Source organism: Antechinus flavipes, chromosome 2, assembly GCF_016432865.1.
Source record: "Antechinus flavipes isolate AdamAnt ecotype Samford, QLD, Australia chromosome 2, AdamAnt_v2, whole genome shotgun sequence".
Lineage (NCBI taxonomy): Eukaryota > Metazoa > Chordata > Mammalia > Dasyuromorphia > Dasyuridae > Antechinus > Antechinus flavipes.
The window spans coordinates 581530010-581553955 of record NC_067399.1 but is presented as its reverse complement, the minus strand read 5'-3'; the positions used below and the strand labels follow the sequence as shown (position 1 = coordinate 581553955).

General features: G+C 48.5%; 2 protein-coding genes across 4 annotated transcripts in view; one reads left to right on the top strand and one right to left on the bottom strand.

Annotated features, from left to right (window-relative positions):
* Positions 1–5563: 5563 nt before the first annotated feature.
* On the top strand, positions 5564–13343 carry CALHM2 (calcium homeostasis modulator family member 2). Of its 2 annotated transcripts, none has more exons than XM_051981338.1 (3): positions 5564–5662; positions 8040–8620; positions 12287–13343. In XM_051981338.1, the coding sequence occupies exons 2-3, from the start codon at positions 8066–8068 to the stop codon at positions 12701–12703; spliced, it is 972 nt and encodes a 323-aa protein (XP_051837298.1). In that variant the 5' UTR covers positions 5564–5662; positions 8040–8065; the 3' UTR covers positions 12704–13343. The 2 variants fall into 2 exon arrangements, with proteins under 2 accessions (XP_051837298.1, XP_051837297.1); XM_051981337.1 differs by lacking the exon at positions 5564–5662 and adding an exon at positions 7369–7871.
* A 1392-nt stretch (positions 13344–14735) lies between these two features.
* Positions 14736–23946, bottom strand: part of PDCD11 (programmed cell death 11) — a 37108-nt gene continuing 27897 nt past the window's right edge. The window contains exons 23-36 of one of the 2 annotated variants that reach the window (XM_051981333.1): positions 23619–23708; positions 21930–22032; positions 21476–21653; positions 20503–20559; positions 19745–19867; positions 19346–19468; positions 18721–19024; positions 18423–18521; positions 17743–17886; positions 17301–17551; positions 16729–16897; positions 16243–16396; positions 15658–15823; positions 14736–15256 (exon numbers count right to left, since the gene is read on the bottom strand). In XM_051981333.1, coding sequence (XP_051837293.1) covers positions 15085–15256; positions 15658–15823; positions 16243–16396; positions 16729–16897; positions 17301–17551; positions 17743–17886; positions 18423–18521; positions 18721–19024; positions 19346–19468; positions 19745–19867; positions 20503–20559; positions 21476–21653; positions 21930–22032; positions 23619–23708 — 2133 coding nt within the window. In that variant the 3' untranslated portion in view covers positions 14736–15084. Of the gene's footprint in view, positions 15257–15657; positions 15824–16242; positions 16397–16728; positions 16898–17300; positions 17552–17742; positions 17890–18422; positions 18522–18720; positions 19025–19345; positions 19469–19744; positions 19868–20502; positions 20560–21475; positions 21654–21929; positions 22033–23618; positions 23709–23946 lie in introns of both variants that reach the window. The other variant, XM_051981332.1, reaches the window with a different exon arrangement.

The window sequence follows — 23946 nt, the reverse complement described above, 5'->3', positions numbered from 1 at the left end:
TCACCTCCTCCACATTGGGCAACACCTGGCTGGATGTCACCCATCATTATGGGCCAGCACAGGCACTTTGGCAGCTTTCAAAGGTGACCTGTTGTGAGGCTGTGCCTTTAGGAACTGAGAGATAGAGTAAGGGATCTTTATGGCAACCCTCCTATCTGGAAGGATACTACCTATCTAGTAGTGGAAACTACTGGGAGTCATATAGGAAAACAAGGGGAGGTATAAAGTCTACCTCTTTAAAATACATATCTTATAAAACATTTCTCCTATAAAATATCAAAAGTGTAAGAATGTCTTTGTGAGTGAGAATTGCCTTCTCCATAATCCTAATTTAAGATGTGGATATCTCTGATCTAGGGCATACATCCAGTCCTCAAAATTTCAGGGAAATTAATAAATTGTTTATTTAAACAAACATTTACTAAGACCTACTATATCTAGAACAGAATAACTAGGTTCTGAGTGAATTTATTTATCATCTTTCAGTCTCACTCACTCCCAAGTTTTGGGATCCCACAATGTCATTTCTTAAATCTTCAGCCTATCCTTCTCCCAAAAGGGTAGCAAATGGGAAGAGGCAAAATCATAACTAGAATCCTGGGAAAATTCAGGTAGCAGGAGGGATTAGGATTTAAAAACCAAACACCATTGGGCCCCTTCTCTAATAGAAATGGCTTAGTATTTAATCCCTTAATCAAAACTGGTGCTAAAAATGTTAAATTTAACATCTCCCCTAAGAGAAAGCTTATGAAATAGGTTCTGTATCACAGAGTTGGAGCTAAAAAGAACTTAAGGACATTGAATACAAACCCACCCACTCCATTCTACAGATGAGGAAGATGAGGCACACACTTTGCCCAGGGTCACACAATTAGTACAGGTCTGAAGCAAGATTTGAGCGCAGTACTTCTGACTCCTTGACTTATCTCAGTCAAGTAGGGCACATAGATTTAAGTAACTGAAGTGGGCTGTCCTCTGGGTCAATACCCCCCCTTCAACTGAATTTGCCTGGCCAGAAGGTGTAGATTTGGGGAGGCTCTTAGTGGCCTGCAAGCTTGATATGGATCAACACTGTTGATTAGAAAGCGAATTCAATCTTAAATTACATTACACACAGGACTAAATCCATTAGTGGCCGGGAATAAGGAGGCCATAGCAAGATTCTGCTGTGGATCCGAGCAAATCTGTAGTGCTACGGTATTCAGTTCTGGATGCCATATTTTAGGAAGGATATTGATAAATTAGAAAGTGTCCAGATGAGGATCACCAAGATAGGAAAGGAATTTGTATCATATGAGAACTGATTGAAGGATTGACTGAGATGGTTACCCTGGAGCAGAGAAGCCTGGAAAGGAAATGGAAAGATACCTTTAAGATTTTGAAGGTTCTTCATTCAGTAAATCCTTTGACTTTGCAGCTGTTGGGCTGCCATTAACAGGCAGTTATGTCCGAGATCTCTGAGAAGAGCAAAGCCCTTCCCACTCCAGCCAAGTCCCTGAAAATCAGGCATAACCTGATGGTGGTGCAGTCCCTGCCTCTTCAGCAGCTTCAGGAACAAAAGACCTGTGTCCATGCTAAAGTCCTTGGCCCCACTGAATAGTTCAACACCAGAAACTGGTATATTTTATGACTGGAAATGACACTAAAGGGAGGCATCATTATTTGTCTTGTCGCTGAACCCCAAGGAACTTTGGACTTTTCCAACTGACTTGCAAAGGAAACCTCCTCTGGGTATTAGGTCTCACTCTAGAAAGTGAGATGCTTCTTTTTCTATTTGAATCCCTAGCACTTGACACAGAGCTTTGCATACAAGAAGCATTTAATAAATGCCATCAAATCCATTCAATGAAAAACAGATCAGATTTGTTCGGTGGCTCTCAGGACAGGATTAAAAGCAATAACCAGAAATGGCAAAATAATAGATTCAGACTGGATAGGAAGAAAGTTTTTCTTACAATTGTTGAAATGTTTCAGTCCTGAGTGGCTTTTTGTGACCCCATTTGGGGTTTTCTTGGCAAAGATCGTGGAGTGGTTTCCCCATTCACAATTAGGGAAATATCAAAGTGGAATGGAGGGCAGCTGGCTCAGGGAATAGAGCACTGGGGCATAGAGACAGGAAGACCTGAGTTCAATTATGGCCTCAGACACTTACTAGCTGTGTGACCTGGGCAAATTACTTAACTCTGTTTGCCACAGTTTCCTCATCTGTAAAATGAGATAAGGAAGGAAAAAGCAAACTGCTCTAGTATCTTTGCTAAGAAAACTCCAAGTGGAGTCACAGAGACTGGACAATAAAAGTGAAAGGAGCTGCCCCTCCTAGGAGCCCCTGGAGCAAAGCTGGACCATCCCTTATTTGGAATGATGCTGAAGATGCTGGTTCTGGGATGAGTTGGAGTAGATGGTCTCCAAGTCTCCTTCGATCCTAAAATTCTGGAAAGTTTGATGCTGACTCTGCCCAGAGCTTTGGCTGTGAGAGACACTCCCTTCCCATGTGGGTACTTGGGGGTGGGAGGAGGGGCTGGGGGCTGCACTGTGGGATCTCAGGGCCTAGGAACAGAGTAAGATGTCAGCCTCCGGCCTATTCACTGTGTCTAACCACAGCTACAAAACAAACCCTCACTCCTCTCTTCAGCTGAGCTAAGTTTGACTTCTAGCTGCCAAAGGGGTAAGAATGAGTCACAGGAAAGCAGGGGGAAGAAGGGGGGGAAACAGCAGGTCTGGCAGGGTGTGGCCTGTAGAAGAGGCTCCAAAATCCTTCCTCAAAAAACAAAATGGTGATTCTCTCCCTGCTATGCTCCCCCTCAAAAAAAACCAAGCAGGGAGGTGGGGGGGGGGGGGTCAGGGCATTAAAGGTAGAGCAAACTCTTCCTGCCAGATTCATCTTACATTCTGCTTTCCTCCCTTTATCTCCTCAGCTTTCCTCTTCCCCCTTTCACTTTCTCACAACTACAAGATCCCTCAGTAAAAAATGATTGACTGTCTGCTACAGGTAAATTGAAGTGCTTTGCACTGTGGAATATGGAGCAACACAACACAGTTTCTGTCCTTGATAAGCTTAGCAAGGGGTGTAGTGTTGATAATAAATGCAGATTCATAAGATCATAGATTTATGGACCTATTTCATTGGCTTCCTCTTCGGGGGAGATTTTATATTTAACATTTTTTTGCATCCCTTCTTGATTAAGGGATTAAACAGTGAGCTGTTTGGATTCATAAGACATTGAGTCTTATATATAAGGAAGTTATAGCACAGAGAAGTTAAATGTCTTGCTTAGAGTCTCACAGCTTAATGGGTTTCCTGACTCCAAGCCCAGTGCCTCCAACCACTCTCCCATGCTGCCTCTTCTGTACACAGTGATACAGAACTGAATGTTATGAATCCGTGACAAGCTGCTTTAGTTCGGAGGATAAAGAAACCATACCCACCTTGGAGGAGAGGCCATAAAGGAAGGCTTCCTGAGACTGGCATTTGAGCTGGGACTTACAAAAATGATGGATTTTACCAGGCTTTTGGGCCAGAGGTGGGTGTGGTGCATGGAACACATTTCAGACAGAGGGAGAAAAGTTTGAAAAAGCAGAAGATGGAAAAGCATGTGGCCCTCTGGGTCACCTGGCAAGAGGTGAGGGGAGAGCAGGGATGGGGAGTGACCAATCTTTCAGCAGAGACCCAGGGATCCAAAAGAATAGGCGACCCCAAATTTTGCTTGGGATCACATCCCAGCACACGACTGTTTCTCCCATTTCAGCAACAGTTATCTATTGACCCCATCTGAGGCTGATTTTTTTTGGGGGGTAGGGGTGGGGGGCTTCCCTTATTTCTGAGAGACTGCAGTTCTTCCCATGCAGAATCCACAGGATAATCTCCACACTTCCCATCTCCTCCTGCTCTTTTCCCCCCACACATAGTCAGACCGCTAACTGAAAGCAAGGGGAATGTGGAGAAATGCCTTCCTAAGGCCCGATCCCCCAAAGAAAAGCAGCTGTTGGTCAGTTAGATCAGCTGTGTAGGAAGGGACAGACGAACAGTTTACCAGCTCTGGTCTCTATTCTTCTTCACTCCTAAATTGAGATTAGGAAGGAGTGCATGTAAGCTAGCTTTTGCAAAAACAGTCGGAGATGGACTGAAAATCTGCGGGAACAACAAATAGGTCAGTTTAGCTGAAAAGTAGATACTGTGAAAAACATGCAATAGGAAATAAGACTGGAGCCTTACTGTAAAAGGCTTTTTGAAGGGTGGATTTCGATGAATCTAAGGGAGAATTGGCAAGGAGTGGGTCATGGTAGATTAAAATCAGAAGACTGAACAAATGAGAAATTAGCTCCTCTCCTACTTCCCCTTCTCCCCCCCCCCCCCTCCCCCAGGAAGGTAGAGTAAAAGTAAACTCAGAATTGGATAAGAATAGTCTTTTACTCTAACCACAGAAAGCTCCTGCACGGGGCCTAGATCCCTAAGCAGCCATTGGCAGGTAGGGGATGGAAGTGAGGAAGAAGGTGCTCCTAGAGTCCTGCATAGTTATTGGTACTCTCTCACTCTTGAAATCACTTGGTATACAAATTTGTCTCAAGCAATAGTTAGGTGAATACAAATCCCTTCCTCACCCCCATTTTTTTCCCTAAAGGGAGAACTACGGGTGTGAAGCTGATATAAAAATCTCTTGGCTGAAAGTGTTGGTTAGTTTTGTAGGACTTTTTTCCTTAAAAAAAAAAAAAAAATTGTCATAAGGGATGGATCTGTAAAAAGAGCAGAATGGAGGAAATAAATATTAGAAAATTTAGGTGACGTAAAAATAAAAACCATCAATAAAAATTTAATAATAAAAGAAAAAAAAACTGAGTGTGTGCTTTGCATTTACTTACATGCGCGCCTCTTCTATCTCTCCAGCAGAAGGTAAGCTCCTGGAGGGAAGGGACCTCATTGGCTCGTCCTTTTTTCTTCAGCTTCTAGCCCAGGGCCTTGCAAATAAAAGGAGTTTAATAAATGTGGATTGGATTGATCTGGAAGCACCTGGACCAGATCTCCCCGTAGACCCAATTGTCTCAGATTGTCGTCTCCCTTTCTTTGACCCCCCGCCAACTCCTAAATTCTGGGGAGACCCCTGCAGTCCCCGAGGTGGGTGTCCCGGGCTTGCAGCCCTTGTCCCCGAGGCCCTGCCTCCCTGATCTCAGCTCCTCTCCCTGGTCCCAAAGCCGAAGACAATCGGAGCTACTGAGAGCGGAGCAGCCGGCTCTTAGAACGCGGGACCGGGTCAGCCGGCTGCCTTCGCTGGGGCTGGAGGGCAGAGCTGCACCGCAGACCCGGGAGGGCCGGCGGGCGGGCCGCCTCCTCCCCTCTCCCCCGCCCCTCTCCTCCCCCTCCCCTGCAGGCGCTGGGGAAGCTGTTTTTCCACTCTGTCACGCACACGCGCTTTTTCATTCTTTATTTATTTCTCTCGGGTTTAAACTTTCTCTAAACCTCGCGGGCACTTCCCCAAAGTTCTGCAGGGTCTCTGCGACTTTCCTCCTCCACCCTGACCCAGCCCCAGTCCGGCAAATCAAAACTCCCCGGGCGAGCCTCCGGAGAGGCGGAGAAAGCGACCGCTGAGCGCGGGCCGGCGGCTGCCCAGTCCGCGCCCGCTGCCCACCGCGCCCTGCCCGCTGCGTACCCGACTCACCCGGACTCCAGGTGAGTGACCGAGCCCATCCAGCGAGGGGGGGAGACGGATGACACACTGGCGGCCAGGAGGGGACAGAGGGGGAGGAAGGAGGCCGGCCAACGCGTGAAGAAAAGGTTCCGGCCCCCCAAAAGACGCTTCTCGACCGCGGGGAGAACCTCCCCGGCCCTCCCCGCGGAGGGGCCGCGTGCAGTCCTTGGTTCCGTCCCTCCAGGCTGGAGCTAGTTTGGACCCTCCGAGGCTAGCGCTCGTCCAGCTCCATTTGTCATCTGGTCTGCCCCCTGTCCGGGTGATATTTGTGAAACTGAGCCTCCCCAGAGATAGGGCCAGAGTCTGTGCTGGCCCGGAGAGGGGCAAGGAGCCAAATGGGGACGGGGAAGGGGAACAGGAATTACTCCGATGTCTGTGGCCCATTATCCTCCCCAGCCCTTCCCCACAGAGCCAAAAACTCCTTTCAGAGAGTGGGCCTCTGAAGGCCAGGGTCCTGCCTTTGTTTGTGGCGCTGGACTGGACTGGGTAAGGGGAGAGTGGAGGGCATGTAAGGGAGCCCCGAAGGAGCCTGTGAAAGTCACGGCGGGAGCCGGGCAGAAAACTGCAGCGAGACAGAACCTGGTATTGCTTGTTCAGGATTGCCCAGGCAAAACTTCTGAGTCAAGCTCTCTTGGGTGAACAGGGGGAGCAGGACCTTGAAGGGTTTCCAGCAAATCAAAAGAGGGAAACTGAAAATGCATCTTTTTTTTTTTTTTTTTTTTTTTTTTTGGTAATTGTTGTTCTTGTCACAAAATTGAAGGGCTTCCCCCGGGGAGGTAGAAGTGGGGTGAGTGTGGGTGGGAGTGCTTTGTGCCCACAGCACTGGCACCCCTCAGGCCCCTAGCACTTCTGTCTTCTAGGAAATGGAAATCTGTTCTTAAGTCTCCCTGGAAGCTTTACAGAACATGAGGAAGAGCGGCTTCCTACTCCCAGACCACAGAGACAAGCAGGAAGGTGTCATTAACACTTAGCAGCTTCAGGGAGTTCCTGTTGCTTGTGCCTAAAGCTTTGTTAGAATATATATATATATTTACTCCAAACACAGACGTCTATGGGGGAATAGTTTAGTGGGTACTGATGGAGGTGACTCCCCAAAAGAACATCAATAAAATGTTTTTAAATTCATAGGATAAGCCAAAATGAAGTTTTAAAAGGAATGTAAATAGGGCGATTTTGATGCTACCTTGTTAAGTGTAGTAAATATAAAGGTGTATTTATTTAAAAAACAATAGGCTATATGTGCCAGAGGTTTTTGCAAAAGTTTAGTTCCTTGTGCAATCTATGGTCCCTTCTTGTTCTTTGTGTATTGAGATATTTGTTGATCATTGTCATGTTCATACACACACAAAATTAAAGCCCAAGGAATCCTCACGGATTAGGACCCCAAAAGGAGTAGAGGCCCGTTGCTGAAGCCCCCCTCAGTTTCAGCCTCCATACAGAGGACACAACTTCCCCAAACCTCATTTATTCCCTCACTCGCCCCAAGTTGGGGGCCTTAACTTACAGATAGACTTCTAAGAAGTAAAGCACTGGGCTGGGGTTGAACAGAACACAGATGGGCGGGTACTCATTGATCCTTTGCCCTGAGTTTGGAGGCCGTTGTTTCCCCCATTTTGGGAGTGGAGATGGGGCCAAGTTCTGCATGGAATCAAGGAAGATTCAAGCCCAAGGATGGGCTTTGCAGAGAAAGCCTCTTGGGGAGAGGAGGCTGAAGCTGCCTCCTGATTGATGCTGTTCATTTTGTTCAAAATAGAACCGAAAACTTTGTCAGCTCTGCCCAGGTGCCAATCATCTGAGCCCCAAACCGGGAGGGGAGACCCTTAGAGGTCGGCTAGTCTGGCCCCCTTCATTTCCCCTTCCTTCTCCCTCTCCAGGATTCTCCCCAGCTCAGCATAGTGGGGGGAGGAGAGAGGAAGCCATGGAACTCACATCCTGGTTCTGCCCCAGGAGAGAGGGGACTGGGAGACCCCATCACCAGTCACAGCCTGAATGCAGTGCCAGCCCCGTGCTAAACGCTGGAGATACAGAGAAAGGCACCAGCTGGTCCCCTGGTTCCCCAGGGGTCAGAAGGAGAGAGCTCAGGAGCGCCTCTGAGTCTGCTCAGGCTCCAGGTTCCTCCCTGCCACCCTCCCTGCCTCTCAGGGTCTTTGTGAGGAGAGGAGCCTGCTTTTGAAGCTCATTGGTATCTGGGTAAGTGTTAGTCTCCCATTTCACAGACGGTGATATCGAGGCTTGTCGAGAGTAGCGGTGACTTGCTCAGGATCACCCAGTCTGGGTGATCGCCTGTCGGGGTACCCTGGTCCCTTCCCCCAGATCCGCCAGGATCCCCGTCCATGAACTCCCCCTTCCTTTCTGCAGACTGACCGTCTCCTCCAGTCATCGCCATGTCCGCCCTGATCGTGGAGAATTTCCGCTTCCTGTCGCTCTTTTTCAAGAGTAAGGATGTGATGATCTTCAACGGGCTGGTGGCCCTGGGCACGGTGGGGAGCCAGGAGCTCTTCTCCGTGGTGGCCTTTCACTGCCCTTGCTCCCCCACCAGGAACTACATTTACGGCCTGACGGCCATCGGGGTGCCCGCCCTGGCTCTCTTCCTCATCGGCGTCATCCTCAACACCCACACCTGGAACCTGGTGGCCGAGTGTCAGCTCCGCCGGGCCAAGAACTGCTCGGCCGCCCCCAACTTCCTCCTCCTGAGCTCCATCCTGGGTCGGGCGGCCGTGGCCCCCGTCACCTGGTCCGTCCTCTCGCTGCTCCGGGGAGAGGCGTACGTCTGCGCCCTCAGCGAGTTTGTGGACCCCTCCTCGCTGGCCCATGAGAACGGGGGCTTCCCGCAGGACCACGCCGTCGAGGTGCTGGCCAAGTTCCCCTGCGGGGAGGCCCCGGCAAACCTGTCGGGCTTCCAGGAGGAGGTGAGCCGAAGACTCAAGTACGAGTCCCAGGTAAGCCGATCGGGGACGCGGCGGTGGGCGGGCAGAGGTGCCCGGGTGTCTTCTCCCGCAGCCTTGGGGATTTGGAGTGCCCCGGAGGGATGACGGAATCAGAGCCTTTACCCATAAAAGCTCACGGTTAGAGCTAGAAAGAACCTTAGAGGCTGCTGATCCAGCCCCTTCCCCGCACCCCCCACCTTTTTTACTGGAAAGGTCCTTTATTGGTGGGAGTCTGAGTCACATAGATAGCAAGCACAACTGAAGCCCAGGAGCTCCCCTTATCAGTTTTTCTAACTGGGGGCTCTGAGCTATGATGATTTATTTTTTGCTGAGGCAATGGGGGCTAAGTGACCTGCGCAGGGTCACACACCTAGGAAGCGTTAAGTGTCTGAGGGCAGATTTGAACTCAGGTCCTCCTGATTTCAGGGCTGGTGCGCTCTCCACTGCGCCACTCAGCGGCCCCAATGATGCTTTATTAACTACTTTTCTGAAACTCTGAAATAAAGAGACTCTGTAGACCTGGTTATTATATGGTCTCTCCATGAAATAAAATGAAACCGGTTGTTTTTAATTTTAATAATAATAAATAAACCAGTTGTTTAACTAAATTTCCAGGAAGGAGGGGAGGGCAGTGGGAGAGAAAAGATCACATCCTAAACCATCCTCCCTCCCCACCCTCAGCTCTAGGTAGGAAAGGAAAACTGGAAAGGCTTCAGCTTTGCTCCTCTTGAGTGAAGAGGAGAGAACCAAAAGACAGCTCTAGCCCCAGAATAAGAATCCTCAGTGTTAGAAGTGGGTAATACTCAGTACTAATGAAGCCAGGTTTATGGTTCAAGTTCCCAATAATTTTTCCCAATAATTTTTTTCAATTTTAAATGATTTTCTTTTTCTTTTTTTTATTAAAGCTTTTTATTTTCAAAACATATGCATAGATTTTCAACATTCACCCTTGTGCTCCAAATTTTTTCCCTCCTTTCCTCCTCCTCCCCTACAAGTAATCCAATATATGTTAAACATATGCAATTCTTCTATACATATTTCCACAATTATCATGATGCACAAGAAAAATCAGATCAAAAAGGAAAAAAAAAAATGAGAAAGACAAAATACCGGCAAACAACAACAAAGAGCGAAAACACTATGTTGTGATCCACACTCAGTTCCCACAGTCCTCTCTCTGGGTGCAGACAGCTCTCTGCATTCACAAAACCATTGGAAGTTCCCAACAATTTTAAAGAGCAGGGAAAATTGCTATTCTTCAATTACATATTGATCTCATGACTCACTCTGGGCGTAGTCCTTCTTTTATAAAAAATTGGATCAGTGATTTTATTAGCGTAGTGAATTCTCCCCACCACATCTTTCTTAAATTTAGAAATGTTCTTGGGATGGGGGGAGGCTGCTAGCCTGGTATGTCTCAGAGGCAAAGTTTAAATACAGGTCTTTCCATACTCCAAGCTCTGCTCTCTGATCTCCATTCCTTGATGCCTCTTCTGGTTCTAACTCTGTCCATGTTCTGACCTCTGACTGTGGCCCGGATGGACACGTAGCCTGGACTTAACCAGACTGAAGAGCTCACCCTGGCGGGTGTGATCAGCCTAATGCAGCCTCTCAGAGACATAGCTTGGTTAATAAGTGGTTACCAACTGACATCAGGGGTGACTGATGGAGGCAATTGGTAAAGTAAAAGAGTGTGGATTTTGTTACATTCTTCCTATATCCCTTTTGTTCTCCTCTGGCTCTTTATAAGACCTTAGTAAGAATCAAAAGTTGTCTGACAGCGTAAAGTGGCTATCTCATAGGTAGTGAGCTACTCATACCTGGAGGTGTTCAAAAAGGTCTGATGAGCACAGGTAATCAGAGATGCAGTAGAGAGGAGCATTCTTGCATCGGGAAAGAAATTGGGCTTCAGTCGTTTTTCAGTCATGTCTGAATCTTTGTGACGCCACTTGGGGTTTTCTTAACAAAGATACTATTGTGATTTGCCATTTACTTTTCCACTCATTTTACAGATGAGGAAACTGAGGCAAACAGGATTAAATGGCTTGCCAGGTCCCCCAGTTAGTGTCTGACTAGATTTGAACTCAGGAAGACGAGTCTGATTCCAAATCTGGCACTCAACTCTCTTTCTACTGTCACCTAGTTGCCCTATAAATTGGGCTACAGAATCCCAGAAAGCATTTTCTGGTAATGTACTGATGATGAGAGAAGAACAGAAGCCTTACTAGAAAGGAGAACGGGAAACTGGCAAAGCCAAGGAGTGGGAAACACAGTATTTTCTCCTAAAGGTCTTTAAAAGCATCAGTTGGAGATGCGGGAGCTTGGAATCAGGAGCAACAACAAACCTTTATTAAGCACTTGTGCTAAATGCTGAAAGATCTGAGTTCAAATTCTTCCTCCAATACTTACTAGCTGGGGGTTCTAAGGTAATGTCACTTAACCTGTCTAGACAGCAGCTTAATCATCTGTAAAATGGGTAGGACATCACCTTTGTGATGAAGAGGACAGGCAAAAACAAATGGGCAGACACAAGGGGATAGAAAGGATTGGGTGTTCGGGAGAAAAATGGACAGGCTCTTGCAGAGATGGCGAGATGAGGAGAAAACACAGACTGAGCAGAAGTCAGAAAATGAAAGCAGAAAGGGATTATCATGACATATTACAAATCGTGAGGGACCTAAGAAAACATCTATTCCAATTCTCATTCCACAGACAGCAAATAGCTCCAGAGAAGACAATTGACTATTGTAATGAAGCTATTTATTTTTATAGTGTTTTATTTTTTCCAATTACATGTAATTTTCACCATTCATTTTTGTAAGATTTTGTGTCCCAAATTTTTTTCTTCCTCCCCCCTCAAGAGAGCAAACAATCTGATATAGATTACACATGTACAATCATGTTAACGATGTATCCATGTATCGTTAGTCATACTATGAGAGAAAAATCAGAACAAAAGGGAAAAAACCACAAGAAAGCGGGAGGAGATAGGAAAATAGTAGGCTTCACTTTGCATTCGGTCTCCACAGCTCTTTCTCGGGATGCCGATGACATTTTCCATCCCAAGTTTATCACAATTGTCTTGGCTCACTGTGTTGCTGAGAAGAGCTAACTCTACCACAGTTAATGACATAATCTTGCTGTAACTGTGAAAAATGTTCTAGTTCTGCTTGTTTCACTCAGCATCAGTTCATGTAAGTCTTACCAGACTTTTTTGAAATCAGTTCATCATTTCTTATAGAAGTTACATCGTTCTCATAGAACGACTTCTCGTTTCTTACAGAACAGTAATATTCCATAGCATTCACATACCACGGTTTATTCAGCCAGTCCCCAGCTCACGGGCAGCCACTCAGTGTCCAGTTCCTGGCCACTGCACAGAGGGCTGCCACAGACATTCCTGCACATGTGGGTCCCTTTCCTTTTTTATGATCTCTTTGGGGTACAGGCCAGTGGAGACACTGCCAGATCAAAGGGCGAGCAGTTTTATGGCCCTTGGGCGTGGTTCCAAGTTGCCTTCCAGAGCAGCTGGCGTGCAGCTATTATTTATTGTCAAGTCAGGACTAGACTCGCTCTCTGCCCGCCGGGTTGGTCCCCACTCCTTTCCCCTGCCCTTGCTCAGGGGGGGAGGGAGGCAGGGGCGAGGGAAAGCTCACCCGCTGCTTCTGTCCCACCCAGCTTTTCGGGTGGCTGCTGATCGGTGTGGTGGCTGTCCTGATCTTCCTCACCAAGTGCCTGAAGCACTGCTGCTCCCCGCTGGGCTACCGCCAAGAGGCCTACTGGGCTCAGTACCGCGCCAACGAGTCCCAGCTGTTCCAGAGGACGGCCGAAGTGCACTCCCGGGTGCTGGCCGCCAACAACGTGCGCCGCTTCTTCGGCTTTGTGGCCCTCAACAAAGATGACAAGGAGATGCTGGAAGAGTTTGTGGTGGAGGGGACCCAGCCGAGGCCCCAGTGGAACGCCATCACCGGCGTCTCCCTGTACCGTGAGAACCAGGGCTTCCCGCTCTACAGCCGGCTACACAAGTGGGCCCAGGGGGTAGTGGGCAACGGGACTGGGCCGGACAACCTGGAGATGGCCTTCCTGGCTTCCTAGTCCTGCTGTGTCCCACCGTCCCCACACAGAGTGGCTTCTAGAATCTGGGGTCCGCAGCCACAGCTGCCCCACTAAATCCAGTTTGCCCGCTTCTTACTGTTGCTCCCGCTCCTATGTGGATGCCAATCCCGTGCCCAAACCCAGGAGTTAGCAGATTCCCAGATGATTCTGGGGTGGATCAGAGGCAAACTGCTTTTACTAGCATCACCAACGGGCCATCAAAGGAGGCTGGAGGGCGGTGAGGGTGACAGCGTGTGGAAGCGGCCCAAGTTTGGAGAGAACCTGGTGGGCAGTGCAGTGGTCTGAGGACTCCTGGCACTCGAGCCCGTCCCACCGCAGCCTGCTGGATCAGCGGCTTTACAAGATGTTTTGGTCTTTTCCAAAGAAAAGCAGCTACTTGCACAAACCTCTGAACCCCAGGACACCAGAAAGAGTCACCCCGTGCCTACCGGTGGGCTCCTTATGAGAATGAAGTTGAATGCAGTTAACTTGTGTCTAACTGCATGTGAGTCAGGAATGGACATCTTCAGAAAAGGAAGATTTGGAGACCTGGGGGATCCCTAGTAAGCAGTTTTCCTCCAGCTTCCACTGCCTTTTTCTCTTTTTAAACATTTTTGATAAAGACTTTGCTGTAACATTGCCGTGTATGTGTTGTTTCTGCTTTGAATACAGTAAAGAGATCCCAAATACAAAAAAAGGTACAAGATAGGCCCTTGGGAGAAATCAGAATTTTAGGTACAGTAGCACTCACAAAATTCAGTCCCCTCTTTTGTAAAAAATACAAATTGAGGCCCAGGAAGAAGCAGCAGTTCATATAACCACTAGGTTACATGAAATCTAGGTCTCTGGTCTGTCAGGCCAGGGGCTTGATGCCGTAATGCCCTTTAAAGTCCTTCTCATTGTGTGCCCAGCCCATACCCATAGTTAGAGGGGCTAACTGCCACTAGATTTACCTCCAGACTCCTGCCTCCATCCCTCTCAGGACCCATGCTACTGTAGACACATCCAATTGTCCTCTTCCCCTCAGTCTGGCCTTCCCAGAACTTAAAGACTTTTAAAAGAACTTTAGGCTCCTAAAACTTAAAACATCCCTCCCTCATTCCTGTAGAGGAAGGGTCAAGGCTTTCTCCATTTTTCCCTGAATTTTGGCCTCTGAAAAATAGCTTTTCCCTTCTCTCCCAATCCTCCCAGATGAAGAATATGGCAAGTACACATTTTTATATTTCAATCACTCTCTAGTTCACACAGTATTTCAGGCTCCGCCAGAACCAACTTCGGTTGTCCTCGAGATTTGAACAAGAAACCAGCTTTCACAACAGCAGAAAGCCCGCTTCCTTCAAAGTCTGGAGGCTAAACAAGGGAAGATGGCTACTCATTCAGTAGGGAAGGCAGCAAGGGCGTGGATCAAGTCGCTTATCAAGGGAACAAGGATCCTGTTGGCTGTGTCTTTTTTCCTGCTCTGGTGCCTTCCTTCCCTTCACTTGCTTCTGTCCTCACAGGACCCCCAGGGAAGGAGGAAGACCTTGAGACAATGACTCCCCAAATTCTCCCCCTCCCCCTAGCAGGATTTAGGAAAGATGCCCGGCAGGAGGCAAGACCAAGCACATGGCCCATGGTCTGTGGGGATTGCCACGATACCATCACAGCCTAGCAATTCCTAATTTTGAAGATATCACACACATGATTAAATGAGAGAGAGTCAGCTCCCTATCATTACCTCTTCCCAAGGGAACGATAATACTTTTACAAAGCACTTTCTTTAAGAAAGCTCTGGTGAAATAGTCAGCACAGTCATTCTCACAGGTGAACAACTTCATTTAAACTCAGGCTAAATCTAGCAAGTCTTCTTAACCTTTGACTATGGTTCCAAGAAAGGTCAAAGAGACTGGGGTGGCTAAATTGTATGCTGCAAACCAGACAGGGTTCTTGGGAGTCTGGAACAAAGGCAGTGGAAGCCGGAGGAAACTCTGGAACAAATGGGCAGAGGAATTTGCCCTCAAGCATTACCAAGAAGAGAAGTAGAGTAAACAAGCTGGTTCATTTTTTGTTTATTTTTTTAAATAAAGTGAACATCTCTCTTAAAAAATTTTTTTTTAATCTTTTGCTTTTATATAGTCTTTATTTCACAATATATACCATCCCTACCCTCCCCCCAACCATACCTTATAACAAAAAATAAAGGTTCAGAGAAACAATACACTCACAGACGCACATAAATACAAGTTCTGACAAGGGCAGGTCACTGCTGGTCTTTACACAGACAACATTGAAGTAAATCCTCTCACACTCCCTCTCTCCCACTATGGGTTTTAAATACATCTTGTGTCCACTCTCCAGGAACAATGGCCAGGGAAGATGCTTTGTATGGCCCAGCCCAGTCACTAGCTGTCAGCAAGAGTGCTCCTGGCCTCCACATAGCTTAAGGCCTTCTCCTTGACAGCCTGCACCGTCTCAGCTGTGCCGTGCTGCTTCTCATAGTCTAGGTAGCGTTTGAAGAAGAATTTCATCCGCTTGGGGGACAGACTCAAGTGTACCACTCGCTCAAAGGCATCCCTGGGTCACAAGAATAGGGAGGTCAGGGAAATGAGGGACTGGCCCTCCACAGCCAGAATTTGTTACAACTGGAGAATTCTGGCAAAACCTGGCCTTATCCCAAGTAAACTGAGAGGGGAGCTGCTATCTCTGGGGGATGGAGTCTCAGGAGAAAGACAGCCCTGCATCCCAGTTGCAGCTCTGCCCCAGCTAGTAAAGTGACTTCATGCAAGGCAGCCCCCACTATGCCCTGCCCCGTGGGGAGGATGCCAGAGAAAAATGAAGGCAGTAGAAATGAAAGCAGAGGCACACTTAATTCCCAGGAGGCCCCCTCCCTGTTGGACAAAATCACCTTCTGAGGAAAAGAATGGAGAACACCTGGAAGGTGAAGAGAAATGAACTTCCCTCGGCCCTCTACTTACCTCACTTCCTTCTGGCTCCCAAACTTGATGAGCATGTCAATGTAGATGGACCATACATCTGTACGCTTGGGGTAGCTATTCAAGGTGCTCTCAAACATGGCCTTGCCTCGTTCGGCATCTCCCAGGTAGAACTCAAGCTGGGCAAACTTGGAGATGACGTCCACATCTGCAACGGCAAGGGGAGCTCAGACACACAACATACCCTGCTGGCCAGAACCCTTTCTTGAGACTGAGTTCAAGATGATGGGGAGGGATGCCCACCCCTCTTCCTTGGTCCTAGGATCCCAGCCTTTTCTAGAAGGACAAGGCCCAATATGGGATTATGAGGTGTGAAGGGTGGGAAAGGTAGCATCAGGGAAAGGTCCTAACTTCATTGGCCACTGGGCCCCTTTATCTAAACCCACATGACATCTCATCTGGGAATGGGGACTCTGGGAAGGCTCACTGCCATTCTATGTCCTTCTATGCAAGACCAAGAACTACATGAGAATCATCCTGACAAGGGCTGCCCCGTGCCAAGCAAGAGGCCCTCCAGAAGCTACATGGGGAAGGGAGAGAGGGATAAGAGGAACCAAGAGGCCTTACGTTCTTTCTGTGGCAGACAACTGAAGGCCCGCGGCAGCAGGTCATGACAGGCCTCAGATTTTCCCCTCTTAAGGAGGAAGGAGCCATACTTGATCCAGACAGTCTTCTCTTGTCGGAAACGTTTAAGCATCTGATTGTAGACTTCTTCAGCAGCCTGGGGAAAATGAGGTGAACAGAGGACCAGGGGGAGCCTACCTCACGGTTGGGGGCTGGGAAGGGGCAGGAGAGCGCTCACTTTTTGAGAGGCGTTTCTCAACTACTACAGTACTACCACCAGTCTGCAATGCTCAAGCTCAGGGACATCTGAGGTACGCTAGAGACACCTGGAATCTCGTTTCCAAATAATTTCCCCATCCAGCAATTTACTTAACCTCTAAAAGGAAGGACCTATTCTTGCCATTTTGTAGACAGGCATGCTGGGGCCCAGAACTGTTACGGTGAGGAGGTGTCTGGAGCAGGGATGGGGAGAACACCTGGGAAACACACCTGGTACTTCTCTGACTTGCTGTAGATGTCAGCCAGCTGGAAGAAGACCTTCAGGGGCTCACAGTACTGCACAGCCCGCTCAAAGACCTTGCTCAGCGTCTCTTTGGAGCCATACATATTCTCGAGGTTCATTAGGGCCACCCACACATTTAGCTTCTCCTGCTCTTCTCTGGGGGGAAGGAGGAAACAAAAGGGTCAAAACTCACACTCTGTTCCAAAGATGTTTTACTCAATGTCTGAAATACAGATCACAACTGACCCTCAGATCTTCTCAATGTCAGGGAATCAAGCTTGAGTAATCACTGTCCCCCAAAAGTTTGAAAAAAAAGCCTGGCTCCTTGATTCCCTGGCTATGGGCGGGGCTCTATAGTGCCCTGCTGGACCCCAAAACAGACTTCCCTGAAGGGACTGAGAGCCTTGACTCAGTTGGGGTCAGCAGGATGTCAACTCTTGAACATAAACCCTAACTCTTCTTCTTCCTCTGAACCAGCAGAGCCTGGATCTCTTATCAATTGATCACAACCTACTATGTAGTCGAATTAACTGCAACTATCCCTGGGGAGCTGCTTTACCTGAAGGAGATGGACTTGAGGGCCCTCTCGGCCACCGCCCGGGCTTTCTCGATCTCTGTGGCGTGCAGGTGGAAGGCCATGTACCGCAGCCACAGGATGGAGCTGTTGGGGGAGCTCAGGACCAGGCGGTCAAAGTCATCGGCGGTCTCAGGCTGCCAATTGGGATCCATCAAGGCTGTCTCGATGCGTGTCAGCTCCTTCTCTGCCTGCTGCTTCTCTAGCTCCTTGTCCTTCTTGCTTTTCTTCTTCAGCTACAAAGAAGCAGGTGAGGGTGAGTAGTGGCACCCGGGGATCGGCTCCCACCTACTCTGAGGAGTCCCCAAGAGAGCCCACAAGGCCTCTTGACTCTGGCCTGGCGCCCCCCCCCCCCCCCCCCCCGGGCTCGGCTTCAGGAAGCATTCCTTGGAGAGACCCTCTAAAAAAGCCCCGGGGGAAGACCAACCGTGGCTTGGCTCGACGACTCCTCTTCACTGTCCGAACTCTCCTCTCGGGGCGGCGCGGCTGGGGCAAGCATGTCCAGACTCACATCCCACACGAAGCCCGAAGACAGCTGCAGCCTGGGAATTTCTGTGGGCTTGGTCTGCTTCTGCTGTGAGAACCAGAGAGCATGTGAGGCCCGAGGCTGCCCCAGTGTTCTGGGTCACCCTAGCCCCTCTGTCTGCTGACTACCAGAGCACAGGCCCAGACTAGATGGCGGCTCTCCTGGAGCTTTGGTGTGCATGTGGCAATGTGCAGGGAGCCCGCCGGCCCCACTGGTGATGGGGGGTACTTCAGCTTCATCTCTGGGATCCACACAAATGGAGCTTTAAGCTGGCATGGCATCATGTCACCGGTGAGGACACTAGGCCCAGCAGGGAGAGGGTGAAGTCAGAGCTCAGGTCCGGGCAGACTTGGAGCCCAATGTTGTGTGGGGAGCAGGGGGTGCCCAGATGCTCTCACTAATTTACAGAATTCTTCCTACTGTTGCCTCTGGTCTGAGAGGTTTAGTTAAACGCCAAGACCACAGAGACGCTGCGTGCCGACCTTTTACAGATGAGGAAATAAAGGGGGCAGTTCCCAAGGCTCTGGGGAGAAGGCCCAAATCTCTGAACCACCCCCCAATCAGGGGCCAGCCTTTCTCACCTTGGGCTGTTTCAGCCTCTTCTCCTCATTATAGTTAACTTCCACTCCACTATCATCTTCTTCAGGCAGGTTTGGCCTTTTCTTCTTGGTCACTTTTTCCTGGGACAACACAAAAAGGGAATGGAAGGGACCATGGTATCTACCGTCAGGCAGCCCCCCAAGCTCTGTCGGGGCAGGCTCCTTGGCATCAGGGGCTAGGGCCGTGCTTGCCTTCACCTTGGGGCACCAGGTGGCCACCACGAGCTTCTTGCTTTCCATGTTTCCTTTTTAAAAGGATCTCCTCCACACAAGGAAGTACCTGTTCTCTTTCCATCTGGGGCATCTTCCGCTTCCCTGTGTTTGCTGCCTTCTCTGCTCGTCTGGCCTTGGCCTTTGACTCCTGCTGCTTCTCCTCCTCCTGTTTTGTGCTAGAGTCTCCCTCATCTTCCTCCTCCTTGCCTTCCAGTTTCCGCTTCTTCTTGGGCTGGCTACTGGGCACCTCCTTGACCCGGTCCTTGCCCTGGTCCCGCAGTGGCAGGCCCAAAGAGTCGGGAAATACATCGGGCTTGCCCGTGTCTTTGGGGAGGAAGGACAGGTACACCAGTTTCTGCTTCCGGTTCACCCTGGAGGGGCAGAGAGGGACAGCAACAAGGCCAGTGAGAGAGGAAAGAGGAAGAATGACCAGGAACCAAGACCAAAACCACCTTTCATGGGCCTGAGCTCGAGCAGACCTGACCAAGAACCTTCCTGGCCCGTGGGCCGGCCTCCTGTCAGAGGGAGCAAGGCTGGCATGGAGCCCGAAGGCCAACCTTGTTCTCACCCGAGCCGGGCTGCATCTCCTCAGGGATTTACCAGAAAAGGGGCCTGCCTTTAAGAGGGCAGTGTACCAACCAGGCCTCGGGGCTGTGTCGTGAGCAATGGCCTCGGCCCGTTTCCACACCTACCTCAAGACCTTGGCGGAAAGCAGCTTTCCTTCTGGGAGGTAAGTTCGGTACAAAGTTTTGTCAGACAAGAAGTACTTGGTAACATGCCGGTACTTGACCCGTCCCACAAGTGTGGGGCCAATGCTGTAAAAAAGCACAGATGAGACGGTGGATTCGGGAGAAATGTTGGAGCAATGGGACAACTCAGGCAAAGCCTAAAATGAGGCAAAAACCCCCTCAGTGCCTTCAAAAACAGGAAGGACTCATTTTACAGCAGAAGGCAGCTACAGGGAGCACACTCTCTTTCTCCCAACTAGGGCTGCAAAGCAACTGTCATGAATGAGAAGTCCCAAAAAGAGGTCTGGAGACCGAAGAAAATAATCCTAGAAAAGGCAGACAAGAAGACCCCATACTTCTCACCGGAAGTGCACCCCCAGCTTCTTGACAGCCTCCACGTAGCCCCGTAAATGCTGCCCTTCTTTAATATTCTTGATTGAATTCACTTCAGGGTCTTCTATTTTGTTTTTCATCCTGGGGTTTGTCCTAAAAGAATGGGTGAAGAAGAGAGAGAAGGAAGGGGGGGAAGAGGGCTTAACTACTCCACCCAATCTTTGTGTCCATCTTCTCAGGCTGCTCTATTTGACCCCCATCCCCATTATCCCTCCCGGTCAGCATTCTGTGGCCCACTTAAGAGTCCCTGGCACTGAATATCCCACCTTCCATCCCTATCCTCTGACACATCTTTGCCTCTGATTGCAAACTTTCTTTCAAGACTCAATCCCTTGAATCTTTTTCTGTGAGCAGTTTGTCATCTATATTTACTTTATTTTACCTTTCCCTCCAGATAATGTCCTTGAGGGCAAAGATGATAAAAAACTTGAACTCTAATCCTGGCATCATCAGCATCACATTCTAATCACTAAAAAAACTGCCCACAGACTGCAGACTAATTTTATCTTCATCTTGTACTCTCCTGGTTTTTTGACCCCCTGAATCCAAGCAGCTCAGACTATCCTTGTCTTTGAGGGAAAAAAACCTCGAAAAGTAGCAGGACCAAAAAAGAAGTACAAGGAGACAAGGAGCTGAAAGGAAGCCAGGTTTCTCTAACCTGGAAAACTGATCAAGAGAGTGATCCCCTGATCCCGTCCCCCCATCCCTGCCCCCATCCAATAGTCTACCTGGACTGTCTCAGTGACAGAGTCAGCACAGGGTCTTTGGTGGAGAGCACACAACACCTGTGAGAGAGGGGGGAAACAGTGAGACCCAGTTTGGTGGGCACCCAGTTAGGACCCACAGGCTTCTCTGCAGGACTCATCCACTAGACAAGGCTGGCAACCACGACACAGCCTTGCATGTAGCATCTATCTGGGTTGCCCTGGTCTAGGCCCCTCCTCCTCCCCCAGGGACTCCCTGTGATTCTGGGGGTCACACCCGCAGAATCAGATCTAAAGTCCTGTGTTCGGCTTGATGGCCCCTGACAAGCTGGTCCTGTCTCCTCCTAATCTGGCCAAGCCAGCCTTCCCACTGTACCTTGAACCCAGTGGGCATCTGCTACCTGGGCCCCTCAAGCCTAAAGAGCCCTCTCTTGATAGCTTTCACCAAAACAGCTCAAACCTCACCTTTTGCAAAGGGATTTTCCCATCCTTCCCTGCGGGGACCGTCCCAAATTCCCTCCCAATTACACTGTACATATCTTGGACAAACATAGAGCTTGGCCCCTTGTCTTCCCCATTAGAAAGTGAGCTCCTTGAGTGGGGGAAGGGGGTGTTGCCTTTCTTTGTACACACAGGAGAAAGTACACAGTAAGCACTCAATAAATGCGTTGTGGCTAAAGCACTGTGCAACATTAAAGTGCTCTGTCAACATTGGTTATTTATGTCATTTCCTATTCTTTGCGATGGCAGAATTTTGCTTACCTGGCATAACAAAAGAACTTAAAACTGGCCTCCCCACCCAACTCTGCTCTAGACCATGCTGATGCCTTGGGCTAAGACACTGCACTGGACTCTGACTGAGGTCTACCTATCCCCAGCATGCTATGGCCCCGGGGGTGGGCATTCTCACTGGCGAGACAGGGCTAAGACACAGGAAATACCAGAGAAGGGAGCACAAGAAGATGACAGGCAGAGAGTGAAGCCGAATCGGACTCACCGGACAATTTTTTCGGGGTGGAAGCCTTCCAGGGGTGCCTCAAGGTAAGAGTCACTCAGGTGAAAGATGCTAACTTTCCCAATTGTCCCAAAGGGGAAGAGGACTTGCAGCCCCTCCTTGGGGATCACTTTCACCACGCGGCCCATGGCTACTTCTCCTTCTTCCAACCTATGAGGACCTGGGAGGGGAGCACTGGATTCAGACGAGAGAAAGGGCAATGGCTGCAAAGCAGACCAGGCGAGGTCAAGTCAGGAGGGGGCAGCTGAAGATTAGGCTTCTCCTCCGACTCAAGACCAGGCTCATGTTTCCAGAATCACAGTCTAGTAACCATTAAAAGCAACCAATGGCTAAAAGCAGGAGTGGGGCCCACATTAAACTCCTCCCCCAAAAAGGGCAATAAGTCCTATCCTCCATTCTGCCCAAATGGGTCAGGAAGGTTATTTCATCACCATACCTATGAGAGACAAAGTAAGGAATCCCTTTGAGGATTCCGGGCCAACTACAGTAGCACTCAGGGCTTGGCCAATCTTGAATTTCTTCTCTGGATGCTTCAGAACCTAGATGAAAGAGAACCCCGATTTAATTCAACAAAGCTTTGCTTTGGCAGTACGCTTGGTGCTTTATTGTGTTTTATTTTTTTTCATTTTGAGATATAATCTCTACATTCATGAAGCTCACCAGAGAGAAGAAAGGAACATATAGAGACAACAAATATAACAGAAGACACAAGACAGGGAGCAATGGGGGGGAATGGATGAGAGGAAGGGAGGAAAGGAAGGTTATAGGAAAATGTGAAGATCAAAAAAAAAAAATTATTTGCTGAAGGAATTAGAGAAAGGGGGTGAGAAGGCAGGAAGAGTAAAAGAAAGAACCAAGCAAAAGGAGAAAAGGACTCTGAATAGTAAAGAGGAGGAAGAATACATTCTAAATGTTGGGACACAATGTCATGTTCAGGCAATAGTTACTAGTCCTATATGCTTGAACATAATCAGATCTTTGCAATGACCATGGCAAGCAGGTGGTTGAAAAATAAACCAGGAAAAATTATTTGAGTTCGATTGTGTAGGGTCTCAAGTGACCCCCCCTCCTTCCCCCAGCCAAAAAAAAAAAAAAAAAAAAAAAAAAAACCCTGCATTTTCTCTCACAGGAATGGGGAACCACAGAAGGTTCTGACTGGTGACTGAGAAGGTAAGACCTCTGGTCTCAGGAAAATTATTTTGGAAGCTATAGGGCAGATAGACTGCAAAAAAAAAAAAGGCTTGGGAGCAAGGAGACCAATCAAGACACTTACAATAATCTAGCTAAGAGGTGATGAGAACCTGAATTAGTGAGATGTACAAAGTTAGAGAATCCACTCCAAATGTTCACAGGGACTATTTGTGGCCAACCTGTGGTTGAGCATTCAGAGCTCATACTAGTCTGATCAGCCAGTCGGATACACTGTGACTCAACTCTAACACAGTGAGGTCAATTTCCTCCTTTTCAAGAACAAAGGACAGCAACCCACCAAGCAGGGTGGTAACTGTGCTTGGAGAGGAGACAGATCCAAGAAGAGGTGAGAGAATCAGGCTGTTAATTAAATGTGGGCCTGAAGGAGAAAGAAGACAAAGATGACTTTCCAGCACTCAAATTCTTGTGGCTGCAGGGATGGTGTGGGGCTCCAGGTGATAAGAGGGGCCATTCTGAAGGTAAGAGTCAAGCTCTGGACCTGATGAATAGGAGGTGCTGGCCTACATCTAAGTGCTAATGACCAACCGTGAAAGGGTTTAGGGAACAATGAAGCTGAATGGAGAGATGTTGAGATTTGTGTCACTTGAATCCATGAGTGGCTACTAAAAGCATTAAGGGAGAAAAAGGAGAAAGAAGAGAGGGCTTGGGGGTAATTCATGCTTTTAGACTAAGAAGGATGGTCAGATAGATGGCAGAGAAGCAATGTTATGGAAGCTAAAAAAAGGAGAGATAAAGACTTTTTTGTTCTTTCCCCAAATGGAACATTTGGAAATCCAGCAGGAATAGACACCCCTTATTATTCCCTGTTCTCCAAGTACCATAAGAGCCCTCTAGTACTGTATATAATATGCATTACAAATGTTCCTGGAGATTAGGGGTCCCCAAGACTCCAGCCCACAGCTAACAGACGGACCTTGAAACTGAGAGAAGTCAAGAGCTGAGGGATTCTTCCCCGGATATCAGGAGTTATCTCCACCTCAAGCCATTTTTTGATCACGTTGAACTGGAAGATAAGGGTGGGTACGGAGGAGAAAAACAGAAAAAGGGAAGAGGTCATGAAAGTCTTCTCCATTTTTGCTGTGTTGTAAACGACATAAACTCTTGGAACTATATCCAATTCCTTCAAATGGGAATATCATGGATCTATCAGGAAGAAAGGAAAAATCCCTTCTCTTTTACCATTTACTGTCTCCCTTTAGGGATTTCATTTTAAATACTGTGCTTCAAGTGATATAGCGTAA

Bases quoted from the DNA above. Each gene is read 5' to 3' on its own strand.
- CALHM2 (XM_051981338.1), top strand. From the start codon at position 8,066: ATGTCCGCCCTGATCGTGGAGAATTTCCGCTTCCTGTCGCTCTTTTTC. The intron at 8,621-12,286 runs GTAAGCCGATCG...TGTCCCACCCAG, and splicing joins GACTCAAGTACGAGTCCCAG to CTTTTCGGGTGGCTGCTGAT.